This window comes from Suricata suricatta, chromosome 6, assembly GCF_006229205.1.
Source record: "Suricata suricatta isolate VVHF042 chromosome 6, meerkat_22Aug2017_6uvM2_HiC, whole genome shotgun sequence".
In the NCBI taxonomy this organism is placed as follows: domain Eukaryota; kingdom Metazoa; phylum Chordata; class Mammalia; order Carnivora; family Herpestidae; genus Suricata; species Suricata suricatta.
In genome coordinates this window covers 36,630,017-36,642,947 of record NC_043705.1, presented here as the reverse complement: position 1 = coordinate 36,642,947, position 12,931 = coordinate 36,630,017, and the positions used below count along the sequence as shown (strand labels likewise).

The window sequence follows — 12,931 nt, the reverse complement described above, 5'->3', positions numbered from 1 at the left end:
GCTTGCCAAGGATGTTCTAAAAGGGATAGAACCATCAGATGCATGTGTTGGGGGTGGAGAGAAGGGTGGATTAACATGGTCTTCATCCAGTTCTGCAATTTTATAGATCTTCAAAAACATTCTGAAATCACAGAGTGTAAAAGCAGAAGTAATTCCCTCTAACTGTTACAAAGCTCTTCGCCTATCTGTGAGTATTTACGGAGTGCCTGCTGTGTGCAAGGCAGCTGTCTAAGGCACGGGACCTGCGCTATGTCACATGCTATGGTGGATATCACTGTGACCCATATCTTCCCCCAGGAGCCTTACATTCTTTTAGGGGAACTGAGAGAGATATCTATGTTTATGCAAAAGTCATAACATAACAGATAATATCAGTAACGAGTATTAAAGTAATAGAACAGATGAGACTCAGGGAGAGTGCTATATGGGATTAGTATGGTTATTGATTATAATAGCTGCTGCTTATTGACTTCCGTGCCTTGGAGTATGCTGCGGGTTTAACACGTCAACACTTAATCACCATGACGAACCTATGGAGGAAGTGTTTTTAGTATATCTTACAGATGAAGAAATTAAGACGTGGTGCAATTAAGCAACTTGGCCAAGGTCATAAAGCTAGTAACTAGCAGAGCCAGGATGGTGAACCCAGTCTCTATCTGGGCACATCTACACTCTTCATTATTAGACCTGGCTGTCTATAGGGACTTGACTAAGGAGGGGAGATAGAAGGCAAGCCTTCAAGGATTAATGTGACCTTGAGTGGCTCAGTGGAGACAAAGGGGAAGGCATTTCTGTTTCAGACATGGTATTACAAGTGTTCAAAACTTGTGGGAACATGAATCTACACACACATGGGCCGGACAGCTAACTCTTCATGCCTTTTGTTCTCAGTTTGCCTCAGAGCGAAATCGGGGAGGGAGGAAAATGGGAACACAATGACCAGTATCTGGACTATAATGGAGTTACAATCGGAGGCTACATTTTTTCCACAGTGTGTTTTGAATTGTGGTGTCTCTGGAATGGCCTGATGGGGGATGTGGTGAAGTTGAACTCTTAGAGATGTCAGGAATACTTTATTTTAGTTGCAGAACTTAGATTTTGGCAAGCCAGTGGTGGACTTCTTCCTATCCCGAGAGAGTGTCTGTCTTAGCTGGCTGTGCACAAAAAGGGAATGTATTCATGCCACTGGTAGTGAGGTATGTGTCTCCCCAAGGTAGGACGTGTGTAGAAATAACGTCAGGGCTTGGGACTCTTAAGTCTACCTAGAATTAGCTGGTTCTTAAAATTTTTTTAATGTTTATTTTTGAGAGAGGGAGAGAGAGAGAGAGACGGAGCATGAGCAGGGAAGGGGCAGAGAAAGGGAGACACAGAATTGGAAGCAGGCTCCAGGCTCTGAACTGTCAGCACAGAGCCCAATGTAGGGCTCGAACTCATGGACTGTGAGATTATGACCTAAGCTCTAGGCAGACGTTCAACTGACTGAGCCACCTAGGCACCTCTTCTTCCTCTTCTTCTTCTTCTTCTTCTTCTTCTTCTTTTTTTTTTTAATTAATGAACTGGCCATTTAAAACAGGAGTGTGAAATCACATATAAACCAAGCAACACTGACGGTCTGTGAGGTAACATTTTGCCAGGAGTAGGTGTCTTTGTCACTTGCCTTGTGTAGGTTGTATGTCTCTGGAGTAGTCATCAGTTTCCTTTCCACCTGAGTCACCCTTTCTTCCTCCTGGGGATGCACTGAAGCTTCCTGGGCGAAGGTGTGTCTGGTAGACATTGTCCTTACCACCTTCCTTGCCTTGATGCTACCCACCAGCTGGGTGTCTGTGTTTGGCTTCCTCCTTTCGAACCTGCCCTTGGTTGTGACTGACAGTTAAATTATCAGAGGGAAGGGTGGACTTGGGAGTGAAGAATGAGGTGCAAAATGACCTACACAGATTTCTCTTGTTAGGAGCATGGATAGACTCACTTCGAGGATAGCTAAGTTCACATACCCATTCTTAAATGATTCATAGCCTCCTTCAATCTCTCCTAAAGGTTCTTTATTGTATACTCTCAATCCTTTTCCAAATGTTACTCTTCACCCTTCGCTAAAATAAAGAACACAATGAAGGGGCTAATAAAAACACTTCTATTTTTAAAAAAATATTTATGGGGCACCTGGGTGACTCAGTCAGTCGGGCATCTGACTTCAGCTCAGGTCATGATTTTGCCATTTGTGGATTCGAGCCCAGCTTGGGTTCTGTGCTGACAGCTCAGAGCCTGGAGCCTGTTTTGGATTCTGTGTCTTTCTCTCTCTCTCTCTCTCCGCCCTTCCCCTGCTGACGCTCTGTCTCTCTCTTACTCAAAAATAAATAAACATTAAGAAAATTTAAAAAAATAAAAAATAAAATATTTGTTACACATTCTATATTGTAGACCTTGCCAGTCCCTGGGGTTACAGTCTGAAGCCAAGAAGTATGGCTCCACCAAGCAGCAGATGAGCTTGTTTTGAGTGTAAAAGCTATTTTCTGGGTGTACGCCTATCTTTTGTTGTTTCTAGATTGCGAAGCTAGTGAATCACTTGCACAGACCCCTGTGATAAATATGCTTTACAATGTGTAAAATCCTCACGGGACTGTGTTTGTCTGAGATTGTCAGTTGCTTTACTGTCTCACCAGGCAAATCGGAGACAATCTCATTGTCCCTGGAGGAGTGAAGACCATCGAGGCCAACGGGAAGATGGTGATTCCAGGGGGCATTGATGTCCACACTCACTTCCAGATGCCGTACAAGGGAATGACCACAGTGGATGACTTCTTCCAAGGGACAAAGGCTGCCTTAGCGGGTGGCACCACCATGATCAGTAAGCCACTCAACCCCATGCGATCCTGGTCCCAATGGGCGACTGTTTAACATGCTAACCCCTGTGCTCTCTGGCCACAGCTCATCCACATCTCTCAATTCAGAGCAGTGGCCGTCTGCCTGGTGGGACCTAAGGAAGGCAGATGGTAGTGAGGACATGGGCAGGTCACTGAAATTGCACAGAGGAGACGCACGAGGCTCCTGGCCATGAAGGCAGCTGCACTCTCTCATCTGCCTCAGAGCGGGGGCTGGGTGTGCGGGGTGTGGGGGGCATCAGCGTTCTCTCTGGGCCTGACCCTGGGAAAAGTGGACCTAAGAAGTGTGGAGATGGGCACAATGTCATTTCAGAACGTCCCACTTGGGCCTGAGGCAGGACGGTGCAGAGGGAGCAGGCAGAGCGGTGTGAATGGGGCTAAGCATCCCCAAGAGAGAAAGAGAGCAGAGACCTGGGGTTCTGGGGAGACCAGGGGGTTCATTGCCATTTACTCTGATCTGGTCTGTGCTGGGGTTTGACCAGTTCATATCTTAAGATTAGGCAAGCTGTGAGGGTGGTTTCCTTTGTTGTTTGTTTCTCTTTTGTCTCTTTTTTGCTTTTTTTTCCTGGGAACGATTGCACTTCCAGAGAAACCTAGGGTGTTGCACGCCACTGGGTGCCTGAACACCTAGCCTTCCAGGGCAGGCTTCCTGTCCCAAAGGAGTCCCAGTGAATGGGGTCTCATCCCAGGCTCAGCCCTAAACTTGGTCAGCAAGAGCACTGTTTATATCAACACCGTATGCACCCATCCAAGAACACTGAGCAGCCTGAGCTGTAGAGTTTACTCATTGTGTTTTGCCTCCTTTTGATGAGAGCACTAGCCAGGTTGAGCTTCCTCTAGGTGGGTGTGGAAGTCCAGGAAAATTGCCTCGAGGCCATAAAAGGTGCACTTCAGGGAGACCAGGGCTTTTCTCCAGCGCGGGTGGGGGGGGTTGGGGGGGAACCAGCTGACTTTTCCGCAGCCGCCTCCCCACAGAGGCCGGTGCGCCTCAGTCACATGCCTCCTCACATTTGCTTTCTGATAAGCACGGAGGGCTGCCTGTGGTAGGAGGCTGAGGACCCCGGTGAGTGATCTTGGTTTGGCTTTTTGCCCGCGGGCAAGGCGTTGGACCTGTTCAGTGTCCTGGGAGGGTGTGTTGTGCTTGCTCCTCAGTGTTAGGGAGGGAGCAGAGGAAAGTCAGAGTTGCGGGTGTTGAGTGTTGTGTCCCTTGTAGATAATTAAAAAACCGTAGATATGCAGCAGGACAAAGCAAGCCTATAAAGCGCACACCGCTGTCACACTGTGGCTGTAGTCTTCTTCCTATTTAACAAAAAAAGGATCGTAATAGACACTCTGTGTCTTAGTCTACTGTCTCACTAAATAATCGTCACAGTGTCTTCCTGTTCATTTAGTGTTATGCCACTAGAGCATTTAAAATAGGTGCCTAATCATCCGTTTTATGAAGGTATGTTTGTTATTTGGCCGAACTTCTCTACTGTTAAAGATTTTGATGGTTTCCAATTTTTCACCTCTGTAAACATTTAAATTATAACTGCAGTGGCGAACATCCATAGCACCCAGATTTTGCAGACAGCCATGTTTTATTTTCTTAGGAGTAATTCTTAGGGCCAGGATAAGGTATGAAAGATCTCAGATGTTTGATGTGTATTTCAAAATTGTTCTCAGGAAAGTTGTGGCAATTTGCACTTCCCCTCAACTGCCCCATGGGAGATTTGAGAGCATCACTTTTATGTTTTCCTCATTAGGTGTGAATGTCATTATTTTTTAAACTGCTATCTGTGGATACACGCACTGTAGGAATAGATTGGGACCCCCCCAATTTTTTTTAACTTTTAGGCGGGGGATGCAATGGGGAGGGAGGGGCAGAGGGAGAAAGACAGAGAAAGAGAGAGACCAAGAACCTTAATCAGTCTTTATGCTCAGCATGGAGCCTGACGCAAGGTTCAATCCCACCATCCTGGGATCATGACCTGAGCCAAAAGCAAGAGTCACACGCTCAACCAACTGAGACACCCAAGCGCTCCAAAAGAAAAGTTATTCTTGGCAAAATGTTTATGTGGAAATAAGATCTGTGGGTGGAGCATCAGGTTCATGTACCTGACACTGGCTCTTTCCTGCAGCAATAAGCACAAGACTGTCACTGTCTCGTTACTTGACATAATTTTGAAGCCCCTCCTTCCACCCTGAAAAGGGAGTCTTTCTTCACTAGCAGTGACTTCCCGTGATACTGGTAATAATGGCACCTAGTGGGCGCTCACTGGCATTTATTGAGCACTTACTGTGTGCCAGGCATCGGGTGAGATACTTTTCATGCATTTTCCCATTGAATCATATAACACAATTAGAAGGAGGCACTATGACACTCATCCTCCACCGCCCTGAGCACCCATTTCAAGGATAAAGACAACTGAGGTTTAGAGAAGCTGGTAGTTTGTCCAAGAGCAACATGGGTAAGTGACTGTTCAACTGTCAGCAGCGTGGACACTGTTCAGCACACTTTCTAAGGTTAATTCCCTGCCCAGAAAGTGGAGGCTTCACAGCCCTAGCTTGTCCATGGGAGCAGGCATGTTCAAAGGGATGCAGCGGCTGGGTCCGTGAGTTACCCATCCGGGGCCTCTGTTGTTCAGTTGACCACGTGGTACCTGAGCCCGAGGCCAGCCTGACCGAGGCCTACGAGAAGTGGCGAGAGTGGGCGGATGGGAAGAGCTGCTGCGACTATGCCTTGCACGTGGACATCACCCACTGGAACGACAGCGTCAAGCAGGAGGTGCAGAACCTCATCAAGGACAAAGGTGAGCCGCTGTGCGCCCCTCCCCCCGTCTCCTTGCTCGGCGCCTGGAACCCGGAGCATGAGTGCCAGGTGCAGGGCTCCTGCTATGTTCCAGGCACCTTGTGCTTCTGTGTGCCCTCTTACTTCTTACACAGTCCCCACAAAGGGGATTCTTCTCCTCACTTTGCAGATGGAGAGCCTGAGGCTCAGAATAAATAGCCCAGGCTCACAGAACTAGTAAGCAGTAGCAGTACCCAAAGTCTGTGCCCTTCACCTCCATGCGACACTGCCCATTTTATAGAGGAAGACACTGAGGCCAGGAGAAGTTAACATCTTATAGAAGGTCACACGGCTACTAAATAAGAGATCCGGCATTTTTGACCTTTTTAACTTTATTCCAAAGATCAAACCACCACTCTTCGAAAACAGTGGCATACTCAGAAAAGGCTACGGCATTTTGGGGGGCAAAGGTATATTTGTACCTAGGTTGGGAGCTTAGGACATGGAGACGTGTGTGTGTCCCCTCAGTGAGAACATGACTTATGTTTCCTCATCCTTGGTCGTCACATACCTCACATTCACGCGCTATCCTCCATACACGCACACAGACATGCAGTGTGTTAGGCATCGTGAAATGGCCCTGAGGGATTTAGGGGAGTATAAGGAACGGTCTCCCTGAACGTCCAGGAAGCAGGCCAGTGGAGGATAAATGCCACCAGGGGCGGAGTGTTGTTGTAATAGTATTAGCCTCGTACTAATTATAGTACAACATTAGTACTAATGAAGGCTAACATAATAGCGTGCCCTGTTATAACCCTAACTCAATGATCCTATTACCAGTGAGCAGCCTTGATGCACATGCCGAGTTCCGTGGGGGAGAGTGTGCTGTGGGTTGGAGGGAGAGGATGGGCTCCCAGACATGAGGTTTTCCTTTCCGTCTCCCTCCTCACCCCTTAGGCTCTGCTCAGACCTTCCTGATACAGGATGTGGAAGTAACCCCCCTCCTTTCTTAGGAGTCTTCGCACACTGGGCATCTCAACTGGGGTAGAAAATGGAACGGCTTTAACACCCACTAATCTGACAAAGGACCCAGGTCATTCCGCAGATGACAAGGAGGCTTATGGGAAGGGTAGTGTTGGGAAAAGTTGCCCTGAGCTGAACCACTCTGGGTCGGGAAGTTCTCAAATTACAACCCACTGTTGGCCTGGAACGATGTGGGCTGAGATGGCCCTAATGGTTGGAGACCAAAATTATCCTTTCCTCAAAATGATTTTCTGTTCCCCAGCCCCACCTATTTATATAAATTAGTACATTAATGGTTTACTTTGGGGTAAAAAATTAAATAGCTTTTACTTTTCTGGTAACTAGTTACTTTCTAGTTTCTAGTTACTTTTCTAGTAACCCTTACAAACTTGGGTATTTAAGCACAAGGTGGACCTTGACTTCTGCCCATTAGCTCTGTAGTTTCCCGAGGACATGGTCTCTGTCTTAGATGCAACACCCCGCACAGGCTTCGTGTGGAGCAGACATTCATTAGGCAGTGAAAGAAACCCAATCTCAGGAGCTCCATTAACGAAGCTCAAATATGTGCCAGGTCTGGTGCTAACAGTTCGGTATGTGTTGTCTCATTTAACGTTTCCAGCTGCCTTATGAAGCAGGCTATTGTAAATTTTCCATTTACCAGGTGAGGAGACCAAGAGGTGAGGGATTCCCAGCTCTCTGAGCTAGTGTGTGGTATGACTGCATCGCATGTGCCTCGCCCCTGCGCTACTGTGATTCTCGATGAAATACAGTGCCTTGAGCAATGGCAAAGCTTACTGACCCTCTGGGCAGGAGAATGGGGGTGGGGGGAGGGGACCCATCCTGCTGTGACACCATGTAGGCACTGTTGCTTTTCTAGGTGCAGGGAGAATGGAGAATGGGAAACATCTGCTTTGTATTGGACAGGTGCCCGTAATGCACTTGGTCGGGCCCCAGGGGTGATGAGAGCAAAGGATGGAGAGCAGTCGGGCTAATGTTGTCTTCCTCCTGTTTACCCCCCCTTCCCTCTCTTGCAGGGGTTAACTCCTTCATGGTTTACATGGCCTATAAGGATTTGTATCAAGTGTCCAACACAGAGGTAACAAGCCACTGCTGTGTGGTTTGGGGTATCTGGATGGGTTTCCTATTGTTGCTCTAACCTTGGCTCTTTGAGCATTAGTCACTGTGGTCGCTGTGGGAGACTGCTGGACCACAGTGCTTCTTAGCGCCCTCGCAGTCCACGCTACTGCGAAAAAATAAGGTAACGGGCCGGGTGCCCATGGCAGAGCAGACCAGGAGCTAGAATTTCCACTGGCAGCGGCTTTCTCCAGAGGACGGGAGGAAGGGCATGCCGTGATCTGCATCTACCAAACAAACCCTAAACCCGCGTGAGTTCAGCGCAGGTGTGAGGTGCTGCATCCTGCAGGATTGAGGAGGGGCTTCTGCTGCTTAGGGTAATAGCTTGCCTATGACTCTCCCAAAGACATTCTCAAGGGGCCTGTGTTGGTTTTAGACGAATCTCACATTTTCAGAGGAAATGCAAGAAGTTAATTCCCATGCCTCCTGGTTGGACGGGGAAGGGAGGTCTGCCTTGATAGGTTAAGAAATAGGGGTTGCAGCTTTCCCTTTAGCTCCTGGCCAGGCTTTCAGGAGCACTTGTTGAGAGGAGTTGTGAAGGTCGATCTCAGCGAAACGGGAAATTATACCATTAAAAATGTGCCCTGGAGGCAGAGTAGAGGTCTCGATGGCACTTTGTTATACGTCTGCCAAGGAGACATGACACATTCTTTATATGGACAGTTTCCTAGAGCCCCTCTGGACTCGCACTCTTTGATTGTGCATATTTTAGTCTGCATTTCTTGCCCTAATCACTGATTCCCTCTGGTTCTCCTCATTTGGTTTATTTATGGCTCTAGCAATTGACCATTGAGCGAAGCTGCTGAAAGCATCAGTGGCTTGTGAAGGTGACGACAGGTCCTTTCTCTTTCAGCTGTACGAGATCTTCACCTGTCTGGGAGAGCTGGGAGCCATTGCACAAGTTCATGCTGAGAACGGGGATATCATTGCCCAGGTGACGTGCAGTTCCCGGAGCGCGCTGGCTGCATGAGCTTCTGCCTTCAGACCCGTCTCTTTCCTCATTCCTTCAGTATCACCTGAGCTCTTAATGTGCACACAGCATGGTCATAAACACTGTGCTGAACACAGAACGTGCCCCAAAGAACCTCCCAGGCTAGGAGGAGGGAAAAAGGTGGAATGAAGACAGGTTGAGGGAGAGAAGGGAGGCTGCTTTAGAACAGGGAGCCATCTGGCCGCCACTCTGGGGAATCAGAAAAGGCATCGCAGGAGAGGTTTTCAAACTGGACCATTTAAGTGGGAGAGCATGGCTGATTCTCTTTTCAAAGGGAGTCCAAGCTACGCGACATTCTCTGCCCCAGAAACAAACCCGAAGGCAGCACGTCTCAGAAATCCCATCCAGGACTCTGGAACTCACTCTGGCTTTAGATAATAAAGAACATAGATCTTGTGGGGATCAGATGCCCCACCCGTTTCCTAGAAGTTGGACAGAGAAACCCGGAAAGTGAGGCTCCAAGGCCCAAAGTGATCATTTGTGAGGAAGCAGAAAGCACTCTCTCCATCTCCTGGGTCGCTTAATGGGCTGGATGCACATATGTGTCTTAGCTAGGGTTTTGTTGATCCCAGAAGCATTTAAGATTGGCCCCTACTAAGGGGAGGCAGCCAGAAGAGTGGGAGCTCTCTTGGTCCATTTAATAATCTTCACAGCAAAAATCCATTACTCATCCTTTCAAAGAGTATTTCCTGTGCATTTTGTGCCAGGCACGAGGCTGCCGACGTGAGCCCCCAGCAGACACATTCCATAGAAGTCGTCCAGGACCTGGTGAATGTGGTCAGCAGGGGTGTGGGAATGGTGTGGGGCTGACCCTCCTCTCCGCCGCACCGGCCTCCAGCAACAGACCCCATCTGGTGAACACTGACTGACTACTGTAGGGACTTGGGAGGTGCTCTAGCACATTCTCGTTCCGTCTGCACTGGGCCTTTTAAAGATGGCTGCCATCTGCCCAGCTTTGTAGGTGAGCATATTGGCCTCAGAGGATTAAGTCACGGGCCCAGGTATCACAGCCAGGAACTGGGAGAAGAAACTCTTAGCTCTAAGGTGGGGTGGCCCAGGGGGCATCTTCCCCCACCCACAGTTGGTGTGTCCCAGGCCCTTTGCTCCTCCAGTCCAGCTGCAGGCCCTGTGGAGAGGCAGCATCCTCACAGAGCAGGGGTCCAGCTGTTGTCACTGCAGACGCTGGAGGTTGTCACTGCAGCGGAGGAGGTGAGCTGAATGTGTCCTTTCCTCTTGCTGACCAAGGAGATTAATTAGTCAGGCCCTGACAGCCTTCTCCTGCGCCCCCACGCACTCAGAGATAATGAATTCATCTTCCAAAGAGGGTCCAGTGCCCGTGGGAGGCATCCTGGTCGTGGTAGGGCTGTTACACCTCCTCTTTCTCGCATTTTCACTGCAGCAGCCAGAGAGAGGCTAGAAACCAGACTCCCTGCCACTTCCTTCTGGGCCCAGTGGAGGCAAACAGGCTGCAATGCTCAGTCCCTTTTCCAGCTTCCTCTTGTGGCTCCATAGCACAGAAATGTCTCTGGTTCCCCCCACCCCTACTCTTTCCTACCTTGTGTAGGATCTCTTCTCAGGGAAAGAGTAAGGGCACTTTTCCAGGTGGATGAGTTTCTTGTGTGTGTTTATTACACTGAGATCGAGCTGAAAGATTTAAACACATTGTCTAAATGAAGGCAGCTGCTGTACTCAGAGTTTAGGCAAAAGTCACCAAAGAGCAGGAAGAAATCTCTCAAGGGTACCGACAATTGACATTTTCAAAAGTTTCAGGCTGGCAGGGCATTCTGGGAGTATAGCATCTTTAGCTTGTCATCTGACAGTGGTTATTGAGCACCTACTATGTGCCAAACCTTGGGGAGGGAAGATGAAAAAGACAGGGTCCCTTTCCTCATGGAGCAAACCAAAACTGTATCCTGCCTCAAACTGTGATGTAATTCTGGCTATGATCGGTGTCCCAAGGAGCCCACTGCTCCCACACCCAAGTAAACTGGCTTCACTGGGTCTTTGCCTGCCCTTCTTAACCTCCCAGCTCTAGGAACACCATGGCCTTGAAGAATGGGACTTCCCAGGGACGTCTGGGTGGCTCAGTCGGTTAAGCCTCCAACTTCGGCTCAGATCATGATCTCATGGTTTGTGAGTTCAAGCCCCGAGTTGGACTCTGTGCTGACAGCTCAGAGCCTGGAGCCTGCTTTGGATTCCATGACTCCCTCTCTCTCTGCCCCTCTGTTACTCCCGCTCTGTCTCTCAAAAAATTTATGTTAAAAAAAATTTTAAAAGAATGGGACTTCCTAGCATGAGCAGTGCATTAAAATCACTGTGGAGTTTAGGGATTCCGGAGACTCCCCTGCTTCCAGAGATTTTGATTTAGAAGATCAGTAATAAACTTCAGGTGAGCATAATTTGAGAAAATTCCCCTGGTGATTTGAATGTGCTCGGAAAGCATTGCTAGAGTGAGCTTCCTCCTGTGTGCCAACCCAGCCCTCTTGAACACGAGAGAAGTTTGAGCCTTCTTATGAGACAAGAAGAAGAGGCTTTGGTTGGACACCTCAACCTTTGTGTGACTTGAGGAGGCAAAGCAGAGCGGAAACTCACCAGTGTTCAGAAGAAATTGTATTCAGTCTAAGGTTCCATAAATGGCACAGGAAGAATGAAAAGTGAACTTGGTGGTGAAAATCAGCCTCTGGCCTTTGTTCTTCTGTATAGCTGGACACAGGGGGCATTTCATTGCTAACAGCCGCTTAGAATATATGCATCTTTCTTCCTGTACCTTAAGCAAAATTTATATTACTTGAAACAAACCAACAAAACCAACAAAAACTGATTCTTCTTTTCCAGGGAGAAGGAATCCCTTCCCTTCTAAACATCTCATAGTTTCAAAGTGAAACAAGGTTTGGTTCACTTCACTCTCTCTCCTTCCTCTCCCTCCCTACCAGTACAGGATTTCACTGGAATTGGCCTGAGTATTTTGGGAGCAAAGGCCAACAAAACGGCAGATACGGATGCTTAGGATTTATGCCAGCTCCAATTAGCCAACGTGTGTGCTCTCTGCCCAGCCACCTGCTTCCTCCAGAAAGCTGGCCCGGAGTCTGAAGAATTTAGCCATTAGCCATGAGGGGTGGGCAGCTCTGCCACAAAACAACCTAATTAAATAGAATCTGACCCAAAGAGTAACTCAGTTAATGCTGTTTTGAGGCATTATTTTGTCTGGTTAAATTCTGAGTCCATTTACTCCAGCCATAAATCCAAACCACAAAATAGCCTGAGGGCTTTGTTACAGTGCACAGTCCTAGACTTTAGCCTCTGTTTTCTGATTTGGAGAGGACCACACAGTGGCTCGGCCAGAAAAGGTGACCCAGGCCTTTCTGATGTAGGTGCTAGGTGCACCAGGCCTTGGGAGACACAGCAGGAAACTGTCAGGAGTAAGTGAGCATGTGTGACATTTGATGTGTCCTGTAGGAAAAAAAACTGAGCCTTGAACAGACTGCTTTCCTTTTAATTAAAAAACACCACCCTTAAACATAATTTTTTTCTCCTCTTAGTTACGACTTGACCCTATTTCACAATTCCAGAGAGAGCATTCACAAATGTATTCAACATGCACATTTTACTCTTTCTGAACGCTTCTTCAGATTAAAATGCACCAGCACAGGTTTTCTGGACCTCAGTGGAGCTTACCTCAAAACTGCTCGGGGTGTTCTTATCTCATTGTAGGAGCAAACCCGGATGCTGGAGATGGGAATTACTGGCCCGGAAGGCCATGTGCTGAGCAGACCAGAGGAGGTGAGTTGCAAGGGTGCCGGGGAATGGAGGAGGGGCAGGTGCTCTGCTTACCAGCCTCTTCTGGGAGACTCCTATTACTGTGGTCAGTCCCGAGCAGCCCGGCTTATGGCCACTGCTCACTTGACACTTGGAGGGTTTGTGTTCAGCCCGCCTTTCCCAGGCACATGTGCACATGGCGTAGGGGCAGGTACCGCTGAAAGGGAGAGCCTGAATACCAGGTAGCAATCCTGGAACCTTTCGTCCAGAGACAGCTTCTGACTGACCCAACTCAGGGGACTCTGAGAACAGGAATGTAAGGGAAATGTTTACTTCTGACCCCTAATCTCTCTAAAGATAACACAGGCTGGAGTGTACTCC

The 12,931-nt window shown here is 48.3% G+C and overlaps 1 protein-coding gene across 2 annotated transcripts in view; it reads left to right on the top strand.

The window, feature by feature from the left end:
* The window catches only part of DPYSL3 (dihydropyrimidinase like 3), a 109,241-nt gene that overhangs the window by 82,762 nt on the left and 13,548 nt on the right, over positions 1-12,931 (top strand). For both annotated transcript variants that reach the window (XM_029941321.1, XM_029941322.1), the window contains 5 exons: positions 2,658-2,842; positions 5,504-5,668; positions 7,704-7,765; positions 8,657-8,737; positions 12,506-12,574. In XM_029941321.1, coding sequence (XP_029797181.1) covers positions 2,658-2,842; positions 5,504-5,668; positions 7,704-7,765; positions 8,657-8,737; positions 12,506-12,574 — 562 coding nt within the window. The remainder of the gene's footprint in view (positions 1-2,657; positions 2,843-5,503; positions 5,669-7,703; positions 7,766-8,656; positions 8,738-12,505; positions 12,575-12,931) is intronic.